General features: G+C 37.8%; 1 protein-coding gene across 5 annotated transcripts in view; it reads left to right on the top strand.

Annotated features, from left to right (window-relative positions):
- The window catches only part of LOC137250136 (G-protein coupled receptor moody), a 173,595-nt gene extending 159,759 nt beyond the window's left edge, over nucleotides 1-13,836 (top strand). For all 5 annotated transcript variants that reach the window (XM_067782467.1, XM_067782464.1, XM_067782465.1 and 2 more), the window contains one exon: nucleotides 12,759-13,836. In XM_067782467.1, the coding sequence (XP_067638568.1) occupies nucleotides 12,759-13,122 (364 nt within the window). In that variant the 3' untranslated portion in view covers nucleotides 13,123-13,836. The remainder of the gene's footprint in view (nucleotides 1-12,758) is intronic.
- Nucleotides 13,837-17,371: the final 3,535 nt, after the last annotated feature.

The raw sequence follows: 17,371 nt of genomic DNA, 5'->3' as shown, positions 1-17,371 counted from the left end.
TTCAGTTTTCAGACTAGGTCGACTGTCCACTACGTTAGGCTAGTAGAAAACACGGTCCTTAGTTCGACAGTCTTGGGAAAGCTTTTCCTTCACCACTTTGAGTGTTCTTGCGAAGGACAAAGCCTCACCTGGTAAATATATGTGCCTACATATTCACATTTTTAAAAGGAGCCGTAACGTGTAGGTGATATTTAAACTTGGTTGATAGGCTATAATCAATGTGATTCACTCCAAGGGACTAGTTTTGTATAGGGCCGCCAACTTTAGGAAATCTCAAGCCGGGAGACTTGGGTGTTGAAGGATTAAGTGTGAAAATCAAATTTAACATTTCAGACCCTATTGTATAGTTTCGCAAATAGATAACAGATGTTTGAATGTAAGCCCAAGTGATTTTTCAAACCCTTATACGTACATATATCCTCAACTTAAGTAACTTAAGTATGAGGTAAGAATCATTTCAAAGAAGTGTTTATGCCCCTAGACCTACTAAAGGATTTTGTGTCACTGATTTCGCTTATTCTTTCAGCCAATCGCAATATAATTTTTTTTTTAAATCGGCACGTATTTAGGTTAATTTGCTTTTTTTAGCAACTTGAGGACAATTTGAAAACATGTTCGCCTTGGGTCATTTTATTTGAATTCATTGTTCATTATTAATTTAAAAAAAAAAATATGCAAAGTGAGCATATAAATTTATTAGATATATAATTTTTCTATTAGTGTTTTGTTGTAATAACTTGGTGAATTGGGTGATGCAAAGTCCGTGTTAAGCTGACATCGAAAGCGCCTGTTATTTTTTAATTAACTTTTGAACAGTTAGAAAGATTTAAATTTCGCAATTAGTTTCTTATAACTGGCAGTGATGCGCATCCGTTGACACCACTTTCGACCATATCCGACCAATTTTCGACATGAACAATAAATGGCCAAAACAGTTTTAAACGAGTAGAAAATAGTGTAACGCGCCGGACGCCGCCGTGCCGATATTTTTGACATTCGGCGGCGGCGTGCGGTAACCGACCCTAATCGGCGGCGGTGGCGGCGTATATCTCTACTCTGCACCCAGTAGACCTGTCATTTCTCAAGAGGGAAAAGTCGCAAAGAGCATGCCCTGAATTCGGGATATCTGCTTTAAACCAGGTCTCAGTTACACAAACATCAATTTCCCTTTTTTTAAAAGTTTTATTAAATGTATGACTCAAATAGTCGAGTTTGGCCACCGTCAAACTGCGAGCATTAAAATGACAGATATTTAAACCTCGGTGATAATCGCATACTAACTTAAGTGCCACCCTAAGACTTTCCTTGTTAGTGTGTACGCTACTGTCATTGTCCAAACCGAGAGGAGATGCTTGTAAGTTGGCAGTTTTTAAGAGAAGCTGTAGACTAAGGAAAGAGGTGAGAAGAATAGTAAAAGAAAGTACCGTAAATACGTTTTTCCTCTTGAAAATATACATAAATATAGTTGAAATAATAACACTAGATCTTTGCTCATGTAGCTGCTGCAATGCAATCAATGGTTGTTGTATCATACACTCTCACGGCTTCAGCATTTGGATGCTTTCTCACATAAACATGCCCATGTATTGAAAATGCGTTCACCAAGCGCTTTTGTTTTTTCAGCTGTGATGCGTGATACATAACATTCCTGTTCTTTTTCGTCAAGCATTCATTATTCACCTATAACACCAACATCGCGGAGAACAAGCTCTTTCCTCTCAGTTTTAAATGCTCTGCTGATTGCTTTAAATAGCATTGAACGATCATAGGCAGAATTTAATTTGTAAATAATAGGGGAGTGATTATTGTTGGCTTTATTTTTGCGCGTACGAAAAGCTGAGCGAATGGAAAGCGGAGTCAAATTTATGTTGGTGCACAGCTGTGAGAACATCGCTGTTAGGTTTTCGTCACTTTGCTGTGGTACGCCAAACACAATAACATCTGTCGACACCAACGCATTTTCAAACTCATCAACTTGTTCACAAAGAGTTTGGATGTTTGTTGTTCCCTTAACATTTTCGCAATTAACTTTCTCAAGCTTGCTAACTCGGTCATCCAAATTCCTTATATCTGTTTTCATATTTTTCAACTCATCAGCAACATCAGAAATTCTTTGCGTCAGTGGCTCTTCGCTCTCCTTCAGTTTCACGAGAATGCTGTTCATGGCATCTTCCACTTGTTTTTCAATTCTCTTTAGCAAACTCATCGCTGTCGAACTGTTAACTTCCAACACTAGATTTTGTTTTTGTGCTGATTTTTGTTGCGCGGATAGAATATTGCGCGCACTTTTTCTTGGTGGTGTCATGTTTTAATTTTGATTTTTTGTTTGCTTTATAAAAATTAATGCGTGATGAGCAGTACTTGTGAGCGTTTGCACAAATTACTATTACTTGAATTAAAAGACCGGGAATTACAATTTAAAAGCACGAACTTCCGCAGCACTACAAAACACGTCTGCCCACAGTGACATTTGATATATGATTATATGATATATGATTTGATATATGATTCGAGGATAAAAAACGCTAAGAAAGATAGGGACCTAAATGTAAAGAAACAAACTAACTTCAGTGCAAAATTTTAACGAAATATCGAGAAGCACTAACACAATGATAAAATTGGTTGATCAATAACATTATTTGAAATCCTTTAAGAAGCAGGGAGTATAAGAACTAAGGGAAATGAGTTTGCTACTAGGAAGACAAGGATCACCATATCTCTACGAACTTTTCATGGTAGAAAATGTTTAGTGAATTAGAACGAATAATTGAGGCTACGAAAAAATTGACGAAAAATGTTATCTAGTTCCTATTTACGTTAAAACAACGGATGCTACTTTTTTCCTTCCATTGTCACCAAAGTGGATAGCAAAGGTTGATAAAAAGCTCCTTTTATGGTAAATTATCTATTCTAGAGACTTAATGCCAACTTTTACATGTCATTTTAGAGCACTATATCGAAGAAATAAAAACCAAGGTGGATCAAATTAATGTTTGACACCTTCTATAGCAGCACATAAGGTCAGCTTAATTATGACCCAATTTGATCTCTGAAACTTTCAACAGAACTACAGCAGGATTGTACCTATAGAAAAGTATAGTTGATCAGTTCATTAAAAAGAAGAGAATCTTCCGAATTTCCCAGTGTTGCGCATAATGGAACGGTACTGGGTTAATGCTATGCACAACATCTCCAAATAAGCTTGAGTTGCCCATATCGTCACAAACTTGAAAAAATTTTAACTATCAATTGGTTTAAGTGTGCAAGTTTTCGTTAAAAGACAGTTGAAGCAAAAAAAGTACAATCTCTTCAAATTACAAGCAAAAGTCCACTTTCTTTTCGGAACATTCCTTAGCATTTTTATTTTTATTTACTGCAGAGTTTTTAGACAAGAGCTTCATTAATTTTGGATGGGATAACGGTTGTACGTAATGACATAAAGGTATCAAGATCGATTCCTTATATACAAATTATCAGCATCGAAATATATTTTAGATTACGTCCGCCATCCGTTAACACGATAACTTGATCAAATTAAGCCCCACTCCCTTTTAAAGTACTCATTAACACCTTTCGTTTGATACCCATATTGTACAAACGCATTCTAGAGTCACCCCTGGTCCACCTTTATGCCGATATTTCGAAAAGGCGACCACCTATGCAACTACCACCACTCCCTTTTAAAACCCTCATTAATACCTTTAATTTGATACCCATATCGTACAAACACATTCTAGAGTCACCCCTGGTTCACCTTTATGCCGATATCTCGAAAAGGCGACCACCTATAGAACTAAGGTCCACTCCCTTTTAAAATACTCATTAACACCTTTCGTTTGATACCCATATTGTACAAACGCTTTCTAGAGTCACCCCTGGTCCACCTTTATGCCGATATCTCGAAAAGGCCACCACCTATACAACTGCCACCACTCCCTTTTAAAACCCTCATTAATACCTTTAATTTGATACCCATATCCTAAAAACACATTCTAGAGTCACCCCTGGTCCACCATTATGGCGATATCTCGTAAAGGCGTCCCCCTATAGAACTAAGCCCCAGGCCCTTTTAAAGTACTCATTAACACCTTTCGTTTGATACCCATATTGTACAAACGCACTCTAGAGTCACCCCTGGTCCACCTTTATGGCGATATTTCGAAAAGGCGACCATCTATAAAACTGCCACCACTCCCTTTTAAACCCCTCATTAATACCTTTAATTTGATACCCATATCGTACAAACACATTCTAGAGTCACCCCTGGTTCACCTTTATGGCGATATCTCGAAAAGGCGTCCACCTATAGAACTAAGGTCCACTCCCTTTTAAAATACTCATTAACACCTTTCGTTTGATACCCATATTGTACAAACGCATTTTAGAGTCACCCCTGGTCCACCTTTATGCCGATATCTCGAAAAGGCGACCATCTATAAAACTGCCACCACTCCCTTTTAAAACCCTCATTAATACCTTTAATTTGATACCCATATCGTACAAACACATTCTAGAGTCACCCCTGGTCCACCTTTATGGCGATATTTCGTAAAGGCGTCCACCTATAGAACTAAGCTCAACGCCCTTTTAAAATACTCATTAACACCTTTCGTTTGAAACCCATATTGTAAAAACGCATTCTAGAGTCACCCCCGGTTCACCTTTATGCCGATATCTCGAAAAGGCGACCACCTATACAACTACCACCACTCCCTTTTAAAACCCTCATTAATACCTTTAATTTGATACCCATATCGTACAAACACATTCTAGGGTCACCCATGGTCCACCCTTAGGGCGATATCTCGATACGGCGTCCACCTATGGAACTAAGGATCACTCCCTTTTAAAATACTCATTAACACCTTTCATTTGATACCCATATCGTACAAACAAATTCTAGAGTCACCCCTGCTCCACCTTTATGCCGATATCTCGAAAAGGCGACCACCTATACAACTGCCACCACTCCCTTTTAAAACCCTCATTAATATCTTTAATTTGATACCCATATCCTAAAAACACATTCTAGAGTCACCCCTGGTCCACCTTTATGGCGATATCTCGAAAAGGCGTCCACCTATAGAACTAAGCCCCACGCCCTTTTAAAGTACTCATTAACACCTTTCGTTTGATACCCATATTGTACAAACGCATTCTAGAGTCACCCCTGGTCCACCTTTATGCCGATATTTCGAAAAGGCGACCACCTATGCAACTACCACCACTCCCTTTTAAAACCCTCATTAATACCTTTAATTTGATACCCATATCGTACAAACACATTCTAGAGTCACCCCTGGTCCACCTTTATTGCGATATCTCGAAAAGGCGTCCACCTATAGAACTAAACCCCACGCCCTTTTGAAATACTCATTAACATCTATCGTTTGATACTCATATTGTACAAACGCATTCTAGGGTCACCCCTGATCCACCTTTATGGCGATATCCCGAAACGGTGTCCACCTATAGAACTAAGGCCAACTCCCTTTTAAAATGCTCATTAACACCTTTCATTTGATACCCATATCGTACAAACAAATTCTAGAGTCAGCCCTGGTCCACCTTTATGGCGATATCCCTAAATGGCGTCCACCTATACAACTATGGCCCACTCCCTCTTAAAATAATCTTAAATACCTTCCATTTGATACACATGTCATATAAACACATTCCAGGATTACCCCCGGTTCATTTTCCTACATGGTTATTTTCCCTTATTTTGTCTCCATAGCTCTCAACTGAGTATGTAATATTCGGTTACACCCGAACTTAGCCTTCCTTACTTGTTTTTGTTTTTGTTTTTCTTTTTATTACCTATGTTTATCTCAGGGATGCACCTTAACGTTAAGCTAATCGTTTATCAAAAAATTTCCACCGTTTCCGTTGAAACACTTCGAAATATTATCGATAAAGAAATTATCAAGATAAATTGTATCTCGTTTTTAACCGAAACGAAAAGCTTTCGTTAACGTTAAAAACGTTAACGAAAACGTTATACTTTATGTTTGAATTGTGCTGGCAATGCTATAGCCATGGTGAAGCCGTAAGGTGGCAAAAACGAGCGCACATACACACACAAACTCTATGTAATTTGTTTGTGTAATTCGTTGGTGGTAATGTCAAAAATACTCTGAGAAATGTTCGTACTGTCAAAATTCATGAGAAAAGTTGCAATCAGCTTGGCTAATGCTTTCACCTTCAATGACTCCGCCATCAATCAGCTTTGCCAGCATAGTTTGAAATTAATAATCAACATAAACGATTTGATTTCGTTTTGATATGGCAGAAAACGAAACGAAATCATTTCGTTAATTTGACGATCTTAACGTTAATAAACGAAACGAAATGACTTCGTTTCGTTTATTAACGTTGATTATCGTAACGAAATGATATCGTTTCGTTGGTTAAGCATGCCTGGTTTATCTCTACGTAGTCTGTAAGTATATTTTTGTACTAGACTATTTTTGTAATTTGTAACTGATCAAATTACTAAATAAATAAATAAATAAAAGCACCTCAAGGAACTCCTCACTGTTACGTAACCGTTCCCCGTCCCCTTTCTTTATTAGTCCTTGGACTATGTTTCCCCTTGCTAGGACTTTGCTCAAGCATGCTGTTTCGCTGTAGCACTCTATGTCCGAAAAACATTTTTCTATGAGACTCTCTTCGCCCTGGAAATGTCACGCTTGCAGATCCTCAATAGATCCCTATACTCGTCCCGGTACGCTTCGATTTCCGCGGTCTTTGTCAGCTTAAACATTTATTTTACCTGCCTTCATAGAAGACATGGCTCACTGCTCCACTATGGCGGTTTTGATTTCCTTTGAATCTTCTTAAAGGGAAAGCTCTGTTATACGCATTTATATGCGTTTTTGTTAAAAATACATTGGACTCCTCCAGTTCCTCCACATTGGCAACCTCTCTGGGTTTTCCTAGTTTTAGTTCTACATGTTTCTGGAATTTCGTCCAGTTCGTTGACCTGGGGTTTCTAAAGGTTTTTCCCTTCTTTTCCCTCTTTAGGCGGATGCTGGAGTTGATATACGCATGGTCGAAAAAGGATGGTCTAGCTAGAGCCATCCAATCATACCTTGATATATCACGTTCAGAGCTCAATGTAATAACACGAACATTGCTGAACGTTGGGACAGTATATGTACATTTCCATTGTTGGCTATCTGCACATTGGTTTGCAGGTTGTAACAAAATAGAGATTCGCCTCTCTCATTCGTATCTCCTCCTCCCCACGCATTGTGGTGTGGATTTGCAATTGCGCCTTTGACCAATGCCCTTCATCCTATGCTAGTCTTTTACACTTCACCGGGGGAGCCTCCGCAGTATGGGCCAGGATAAATGCATCCTTATTCTTCTGCTCGCCACTGCGACGTCCTCAGTAGTGTAATTAGGCAGCTGTTTCCTTACCATGACTGCAGCTCGCACCCTTCCTTCCGTTAGCGGGTAATAACCCCCAAATCCACACACGCTGAGTCCAGAAACCTTTCGCCCAGATGAGAGCGACGGCTCCTGGATCACGGTCAAACGAACCCTCTTCAAGAGCCAACATGAGTTCGCTCGACGCCGCTTTACGGTTTTGGAGGTTTATCTGTAAGACTCGCAGCACCATTGGGCTGCTCTCCCTTCTAGCGTGTAAAGACTAGTATCCTCGGGACTTCTTTTTCTGAGTCGCATATAAATTTTGCCTGTACCCCAGGACATTTTGTCAAGCTTCGTGGTCGGTAGTAATTAATTAGTAAATCAATTGTCGTCTTCAAGACCGAGTTTATTATTTTTTTTAAATTTATATTTTATACATTTTTTTATATGTGATCGTATACTGTCTATAAACCTTGCTCATTCTACTTGTAATAATAATATAACATAATATAAAAATAGCTTCTAAAGTATCAATTTCATAAAAATATTTTTTAATATAAATTATTAAATTCTATTTTCGTACAGGAAATTTTTTGACAATTGTTTTTGTTTTTATGGGCCTAAATTTGAAAAATTGTATTTTGTTTTTGGAATAGTAAGTAGAAAATTTTTGCAGCAGATAGATCCATTTCGAAGGGTGCTAAGCCTTCATCATCAGAACGCTTTAGGCACGCTGCGCTAGCCATTTAGCTATACAGCGGAGGTTTGTTTGCCTGACAAATTGCTACTTTTATTCCTTCTTACCAACTATATTTTTTCAGGGTTGCGCCATCTGTTGCAAATCACTGATAATGCTGGATTTGTTTATTCTCAATTACTTTGTTTGATATTCCCAAGTGCTCATGGTTTATTAACAATTGTTTTTGTTTTTATCGGCCTATTGATAAATGATTCAAGGTAGTAGAAAAATGTTCAGACAACCTATCATAGCTGTGCAGATAGATCCATTTCGAAGGGTGCTAAGCCTTCATGACCAGTACGCTTTAGGCACGCTGCGCTAACCATTTAGCTATACAGCGGAGGTTTGTTTGACTGACAAATTGCTACTTCTATTCCTTCTTACTAACTATATTTATTCAGTGTTGCGCCATCTGTTGCAAATCATTGATAATGCTGGATTTGTTTATTGTCAATTACTATGTTTGACATTCCAAAGTGCTAATGGTTTATTAACAATTGTTTTTGTTTTTATCGGCCAATTAATAAATGATTCAAGGTTCGATTCGAGCTCAAGGCCAGAACGATAATTTTTTTCTAATGATAATTATTGTTATTTTTAAATTTTTCTGAATTTGAAAAATTGTATTTTGTTTTTGGAATAGTAAGTAGACAATTTTTCAAACAACCTACCATAGCTGCGCAGATAGATCCATTTCGAAGGGTGCTAAGCCTTCATCATCTGTACGCTTTAGGCACGCTGCGCTAACCATTTAGCTATACAGCGGAGGTTTGTTTGACTGACAAATTGCTACTTCTATTCCTTCTTACCAAATATATTTATTCAGTGTTGCGCCATCTGTTGCAAACCACTGATAATGCTGGATTTGTTTATTGTCAATTACTTTGTTTGACATTCCCAAGTGCTCATGGTTTATTAAAAATTGTTTTTGTTTTTATCGGCCTATTGATAAATGATTCAAGGTTCGATTTGAGCTCAAGGCCAGAACGATAATTTTTTTTCTAATGATAATTATTGTTATTTTTTAATTTTTCTAAATATGAAAAATCGTATTTTGTTTTTGGAATAGTAAGTAGAAAATTTTTCAGACAACCTACTATAGCTGCGCAGATAGATCCATTTCGAAGGGTGCTAACCCTTCATCATCAGTACGCTTTAGGCACGCTGCGCTAACCATTTAGCTATACAGCGGAGGTTTGTTTGACAGACAAATTGCTACTTCTATTCCTTCTTACCAGCTATATTTATTCAGTGTTGCGCCATCTGATGCAAATCATTGATAATGCTGGATTTGTTTATTGCCAATTACTTTGTTTGGCATTCCCAAGTGCTCATGGTTTATTAACAATTGTTTTTGTTTTTATCGGCCTATTGATAAATGATTCAAGGTTCGATTCGAGCTCAAGGCCACAACAATAATTTTTTTCTAATGATAATTATTGTTATTTTTTAATTTTTCTAAATTTAAAAAAATGTATTTTGTTTTTGGAATAGTAAGTAGAAAAATTTTCAGACAACCTGTCATAGCTGCGCAGATAGATCCATTTCGAAGGGTGATAAGCCCTCAAGTACGCTTAAGACACGCTGCGCTAACCATTTAGCTATACAGCGGTGGTTTGGTTGACTGACAAATTGCTACTTCTATTCCTTCCTACCAACTATATTTATTCAGTATCGCGCCATCTGTTGCAAATCACTGATAATGCTTGATTTGTTTATTGCCAATTACTTTGTTTGACATTCCCAAGTGCTCATGGTTTATTAACAATTGTGTTTGTTTTTATCGGCCTATTGATAAATGATTCAAGGTTTGATTCGAGCTCAAGGCCAGAACGATAATTTTTTTCTAATGATAATTATTGTTATTTTTTAATTTTTCTAAATATGAAAAACTGTATTTTGTTTTTGGAATAATAAGTAGAAAATTATTCAGACAACCTACCATAGCTGCGCAGATAGATCCATTGCGAAGGGTTCTAAGCCTTCATCATCAGCACGCTTTAGGCACGCTGCGCTCTCCGTTTAGCTATACAGCGGTGGTTTGTTTGACTGACAAATTGCTACTTCTATTCCTTCTTACCAACTATATTTATTCAGTGTTGCGCCATATGTTGCAAATCACTGATAATGCTGGATTTGCTTATTGTCAATTACTTTGTTTGACATTCCCAAGTGCTCATAGTTTGTTAACAATTGTTTTTGTTTTTATCGGCCTATTGATAAATGATTCAAGGTTCCATTCGAGCTCAAGGCCAGAAAAATAATTTTTTTCTAATGATATATTGTTATTTTTAAATTTTTCGAAATTTGAAAAATTGTATTTTGTTTTTGGAATAGTAAGTAGAAAAATTTTCAGACAACCTGCCATAGCTGCGCAGATAGATCCATTTCGAAGGGTGCTAAGCCTTCATCATCAGTAAGCTTTAGGCACGCTGCGCTAACTATTTAGCTATACAGCGGTGGTTTGTTTGACTGACAAATTGCTACTTCGATTCCTTATTACCAACTATATTTATTCAGTGTTGCGCCATCTGTTGCAAATCACTGATAATGCTGGATTTGGTTATTATCAATTACTTTGTTTGACATTCCCAAGTTCTCATGGTTTCCATAAGGAGCTTGAGGTCGCCAGAGCCTCGTCTGTTAGTGAATCGGGATTCGCCGCCCGAAAGTGAGGTTGATAATTAGGTTGGAGTAGCTATATATTGCGCTACACAATCCATTGTCCCTCGTCGAACCCCAACGTATTTTGATGTCACTTCTACCGGACTGTATATAATATTTGTTCCAAATATGAGCTAAATCGGATCACAAATACGAGTATTTTCAATATCTCGACCCTTGCCGCACTTAGCGAGATTTTTTTCATAAAGCGATTTCTATTTCTGTATGTAATATGTGTTCCAAATATGAGCCAAATCGGACCACAAATACGATCTTTGTGAATATCTCTTTCCTTGCTATATAAAACCGTTTAATATGGTTAAAACCATTTTCCCGAAAGAGTCACATGGTCCAACAGAAATTTCTTAAATGATCCCTACCCCAAATTTTGAAAAGTCAGTTAGCCTTATGGCGACTTTAAATGGCCAAATGACGGTACGACCAATTCACATGCCCATGAGCTAAATTGGCCTTATGTTCGTGGACGTTATGTCACCCCACCATAATGTTATTACATCGGTCCTTCATATGTGCGCAAATTTTCAATTGATCTTATTGCAATTTTAAGTGGTCATAAGGTCAATTCATATTATGTCCGTTGACCTTATATCCCTCTGGCATTAAATTAATGCATTGTCATTGGTCCTTGATACATGTGTAAAGTATTGACTGACGTTAATGTCATTAGAAGCGTTCATGAGATCAACTGACCTAATTTCCGTTGCATTTAAGTTACCTCACCATGAAATTGTTTTATTGTCATTGGTCCTTGATACGTGTGCAAAGTTAAAATCGACCTTATGGCCATTTGAACTGGTATTAAGGTCAATTAATCTTGTGTCCTTTGACCTTATGTCACCCCATCTCAAAATTATTGTATTGTCATCTGTCTTTGATAAGTGTACAAAGTGTGAATTAAATATGTCCGTTTAAAGTGGGTCCAAATCGAGTTGTTGTTGTTGTTGTTGTTGTAGCGATTGGTTACTCCCCGAAGGCTTTGGGGAGTGTTATCGATGTGATGGTCCTTTGTCGGATACAGATCCGATACGCTCCGGTAACACAGCACCATTAAGGTGCTGGCCCGACCATCTCGGGAACGATTTATATGGCCACATTAAACCTTCAGGCCATCCCTCCCTCCCCACCCCCAAGTTCCATGAGGAGCTTGGGGTCGCCAGAGCCTCGTCTGTTAGTGAAACGGGATTCGCCGCTCGAAGGTGAGGTTGACAATTGGGTTGGAGAAGCTATATATTGCGCTACACAACCCCTTGAATCCCGTCCAAGCGGCGGTCTGTCACCTCCCAGTTGAAAAGGTTGGCCACATCCCTTAATTGTGGTAATCTAAATTGTTCTAATGAAATCTTAAAGTGTGGCTCAAATGCTAAAAGTTGTGTCTTATAAGTGGGAAATGATATTTCCCCAAAAAGACGGCTAAACAAAATGGATCCGAAAGGTCTAATTGTAAGATGATTGTCCAAATCGAGTCAAACATACTGGTAAATCTAATATAACGACGTTAAAAAAAGTATATTTGCTGGAAAGTCAGGATACAAACGCGTTATGATCAATATATCGGTAAATAAAGGCCTCACATAGACTGAATGTGTCCATAGTGGTACAAGAATTCGTTTGACGACCAAACGGAAGAACTCCCATCAGGTACCAGGACTTATGTTATAGAATAACTCCGTCCCTTTGGCAAATACAAGAAGTTTTCTAGGACCTAGCTTAATTGCTGCCTCGAGATCTGGCAACTCTGCCGCCCCCAATAACATGCAAGATCTCTGAAACAACTGTGTTGCATAGACGAATGAAATGCTTAGATTAATACAAAATAGTCCTTAAACGGGCAGGTTGGTGGCAATAAATTTTTCACGTTTCCTGAAAAAGTGATTTTTTGAGTTAATCGCTATATTGTTCCATGTGTGCAGTATGTACCTATGTAAACTAGCAAATCTAATTAAAATTTTCATTTTAGTAATAAAGGATTCATAACCACATCTCTAAAAACATCATTCAATAGGATTACGCCTCGGAAAACCCACTACGTTTCTATTGGCAACACATCAAATGCTTCTTCCATATATCCAGGGAGGATGAGTCAAAAGGATCGGCGGCTGTTAAAAATGATTTTAGTTATTTTCATATCATTCGTTTTTTGTCACTTACCAATAACCATTACAAAAATTTGGAGAAGTGCCACAGATATGCATATAGTTAACATTAGTGGATATTTGCTTATTTATTTAACAACCTGCATAAATCCTCTTATATATGTTTTAATGTCTAACGAATACAGACAAGCCTATTGGAGCGTATTACGATGTAAAGATAAATCTTAATTTAATATATATATGTAAGTGCCATACATAGCACGTTAATTTAAAAAAAAAATCTTAAACTAAGGAAAACAGCGGTGTAAATGAAAGAACACGCGCTATGCAGTTTTTAAAACCCGATTTTAAAACGCAATTTTCTAAATCAAAAGTTCAGCTTATTTCAAAAAAAGAATGTTATAGTATAAAATAAAAATTAGAAAACAGTTATAAAAGCTTCAAATAATTGTGTGATTGAGACATTTATAATAGGCCATGGTACAAATACAGAGAGGCAGTTCCTCTTCTTCTTTTCCTCCGCCATGACCACCATTTGACATAAACTGTGTTTTGACCGTATATAAAAAACTCATATTTTTCTATAAAATATGCTCGCTATGAGTTTTGAAATCGAAATCAAAGGAGGACAGCCTACGAAATTGTTGTGATTGTCGCAGCATTAGTGCCACAAAGAAAATAATTACAATTTAGGTTATTCCCTGATTTTTGTATAATATATTAAAATACGCCCCTCTTAAAAATTGTAATAACAAAGAAGTGATGCCACTTTTAAAAATCAATTTGTGTATATGTTTATGTAAGATTATATATTTTTCATAGTACAACAAAGCGATAAAATATTAATAGTAATATTATTCATAAGATAAACTTGATATTAAAATATATGTATCTTTATGGGTAAGTCAATTGAAGAAAACTAATTACTATATAAGGCAGTATCTTAACCTTATACATTGCCAGTCTATGTTTTATTGTCTGAAAAATAATTATATATAACATTCTTATAGCTGTATCTATTTATAATATTTCTTATAGCTTGGGAATAGAATTCCAGGTACGTGTTCACGAAAAACATTCTAGTCGATGACACTGATTTAAGTGTAGATACGCTTAGGTCGTTAGTACGTGCAGATCTTGTAAAAGTGAGCTTATTATAAAAACACAAGGGCGTTTTAGGGAGCATAAGGTGAAAAATGAAGATGCGACTACTGGCTTTGAAATGGTCTGAAATTTGACATCCGAAAAGGCAAGGACTTTCAACGAGATATGTGGTCGAAAGTCTGCAATCCATACATATAGCGTGTGATATGGTTAAAAACAACATCTATATTATGAGCAGAGTGAGAATCTAGCCTTGTTGTAGATCAACTCGGCATATGTCAAGTAAGGTAAAATTAGTTGAACAGCCAGTTTATGGTAGTAACGTGGGTCGATTTGTATGGAAGAAGAAGAATTTTTAAAATGAAATTTCGCAGGAAATTTCGCTCGAAGTTTATCTTTTTTGGGTATGCGTAGTGGAACTTTTTTTCCTGGGCCCAAATCCTATCGAAAAATCGATGGCACGATATCGGTTAATAAATCAACCCAGTCTATTATGGCAGATGTTACAGGGGATAGACATTGTTGAAAGCCGCAGATTACACAGAGCACCCTACCCTATGGCTAAGTTAACGAGTTCAGAAAGCCATCAAAATACGCTCTTTCTCCGGTGAGTATTTATTTCAAATATACTTAACATTCGAAAAACTCAGGAGCATTGTCATACATTCTGAAGTCACATTTCTTAAGGCGCGTTATGAAAAAATGATGAGAGTAAAGTTTTAAGATGTATCAACACAGTAACAGGTGAAGCATATGTATATATAAATTTCGTACCAGGTTGTTTTTCCTAAGCTACGGTGTGCAGTGTGATCCACTGCTGACCTGATATGAAACTTCTCGCTCTCTGAGAGCGCGTGAAAATGTGCATTTTTAAGCTATCGCATAGATTTTATCGCGGGCTTGGCGACTAAATCAAAAAAAACCGTAACGGATATTTGTCAAAAAAGATCCGAAAAGGCTCGAAAAGGTTCGTAAAGGTTCGGTGTTAGCAACAGGCCAAATACATAAAATTGGATCCATGGCGGAACGATACAAGGTGGCCGCATCGAACAGCTGATTATAACCTTTTTTTATTTGATTTGATACATCAACTTCCGGCGCAGTACGATTTTGACATTTGTCCATCGAATTTACAAAAACAAAGTACACGGAATTCTTACTTATGTATGTAGGTATGTCTCCATGCTGCCACCTTGTATCGTTCCGCCATGATTGGACCTCTATCATAAACAGCGGTGGGCGCCACTACATTTACACGGTTACCAAATTGAGAATGTGTTAGTAAACACGAACGCGTAGCGAGCACGAAAGCAAAATCAATTATTTATTTAGTTTGATTTCAATGCTTGAACGGTAAACATGTGTCACACGCACCCTTTGGTACTCTGTTTTAAGCGCGCGTGCGACACTTCCTCATCGTACGACCATCGAAATCAAACTAAAAGAGCTGTCGTTGATTTTCACGAAGTAGCCATTGTGCTGGTCGCTTACAAGCCAACCTAATAAAACCGCACTGCGTTTTTTTAGCGCACGCAAACAACCGGCGTTTTTTGCCCTAACCCAAATAAGCATGCGTTGCGACAATGTAAAGCATGTGTGCAAACGTCAAATCTAAATGTCACGCAGAACAAAAATTGGAAATCGAGTTAGGTTTTCACGCAGCAAATTCAATTTGAGTTGCTCTCATACAAGTTGTATGTTCATGAGACATTTTTGACAGAAAATGACTTGCGTGCGTTTATATTAGGTTGGTGCTAAGCTCACGCCCACCCCGGATGACGAAGTTAAAGTTAAAGTGAATGTTAAAGTTAAAGCGAAAGTTAAAGTTAAAGTTAAAGTTAAGGTTAAAGTTAAAGTTAAAGTTGAAGTTAAAGTTAAAGTTAAAGTGAATGTTAAAGTTAACGCGAAAGTTAAAAATAAAGTTAAAGTGAATGATAAAGTTAAAGTTAAGGTTAAAGTTAAAGTAAAAGTAAAAGTTAAAGTTAAAGTGAATGTTAAAGTTAAAGTTAAAGTTAAAGTAAAAGTAAAAGTTAAAATTAAAGCTAAAGTTAAAGTTAAAGTTGAAGTTAAAGTTAAAGTGAATGTTAAGTTAAAGCGAAAGTTTAAGTTAAAAATAAAGTTAAAGTTAAGGTTAAAATCAAAGTTAAAATGAAAGTTAAAGTTAAAGTTAAGGTTAAAGTTAAAGTTGAATTTAAAGTTAAAGTTCAAGTTAAAGTAAAAGTAATAGTTAAAAATAAAGTTAAAGTTAAGGTTAAAATGAAAGTTAAAATGAAAGTTAAAGTTAAAGTTTTTTTTTTTTTTTTTTTTTTGTGTTTCGTGGAAGGAGGAAATGCTTTATGCACTGACCGGGATATTTAAGCCTCACTGCGAGACTCTCCGAGTGTAGGACTCCCTTCTGCCATGAAGGCCTACCCACTAAAACCTAACCTCCCACGGCCCGCGCAAATCCCCGTACCTGGGACCGCGTTAGCACTACTTCGGGTACGGGTGCGCGCTACGTGAGCTCTATGGCTACTCTCACGCTAATGGGCTAGGCATCCGTCTTCTCGTTTACTGGTAAGTATATGCCTCACATATGTGCTGACCGTATCCCATCTGTCTCTTCGACAGGTCATGTTATTAATGACACTGCCCGGGGATAGGTCGCCAAGTACCTCTTCTACCCTCCTTCGCTGATGGGAGAAGTGCCTGCATTCGAAGAAGGTGTGGCGTACATTGTCTATTTCCCCACAGTACAGACAGCTCGGCCTATCAACCTTACCCATTCTGTGTAGGTATTTGCGGAAGTAACCATGTCCCGTTAGAAACTGGGTCAGGTAAAAGTCTACCTCTCCGTGCGGTCGCTTCAACCATGGATCAAGTTCAGGGATTAGTTCCCTAGTCCACTTTCCTACGATGCTGTTGCTCCACTGATCTTGCCAACGTCGGATCGATTCTTCTCGCGCCTGCATGGCAACAGCAGCTCTACTTGCTTGCGATCCGTTGTCATATATTGTTTTTCTTTCCTCAACGAGAAGATATATCGGTATGGTTCCCGCAACGACCAGGACAGCTTCAGCTGATACCGTGCGGTAAGCCGAAGATATTCGCAGCGCCCCTCTGCGTTGGACCGAGGTGAGGGCGGCTCGGTTCTTCCGGTATTTCATTGCGTCCGCCCAGATTTCTGCACCATATAAGAGTATAGAATCCGAGGCTGATGCAAGCAACTTCCTTGTGCATGGCTTTGGGCCACCTGTGTTTGCCATTAATCTACTCAACTGCGCTATTATGCGCGCAGCTCTTTCGCAGGTCCCTCGTATGTGATCCGAGAAGTTGAGTTTGCTGTCTAACCTCACTCCCAGATATTTCGCTGAAGCGAGTGTTTCTATTGGCT

This window comes from Eurosta solidaginis, chromosome 4, assembly GCF_040869045.1.
Source record: "Eurosta solidaginis isolate ZX-2024a chromosome 4, ASM4086904v1, whole genome shotgun sequence".
Taxonomy (NCBI): Eukaryota; Metazoa; Arthropoda; class Insecta; order Diptera; family Tephritidae; genus Eurosta; species Eurosta solidaginis.
This window is presented reverse-complemented; position numbering and strand designations above follow the sequence as displayed.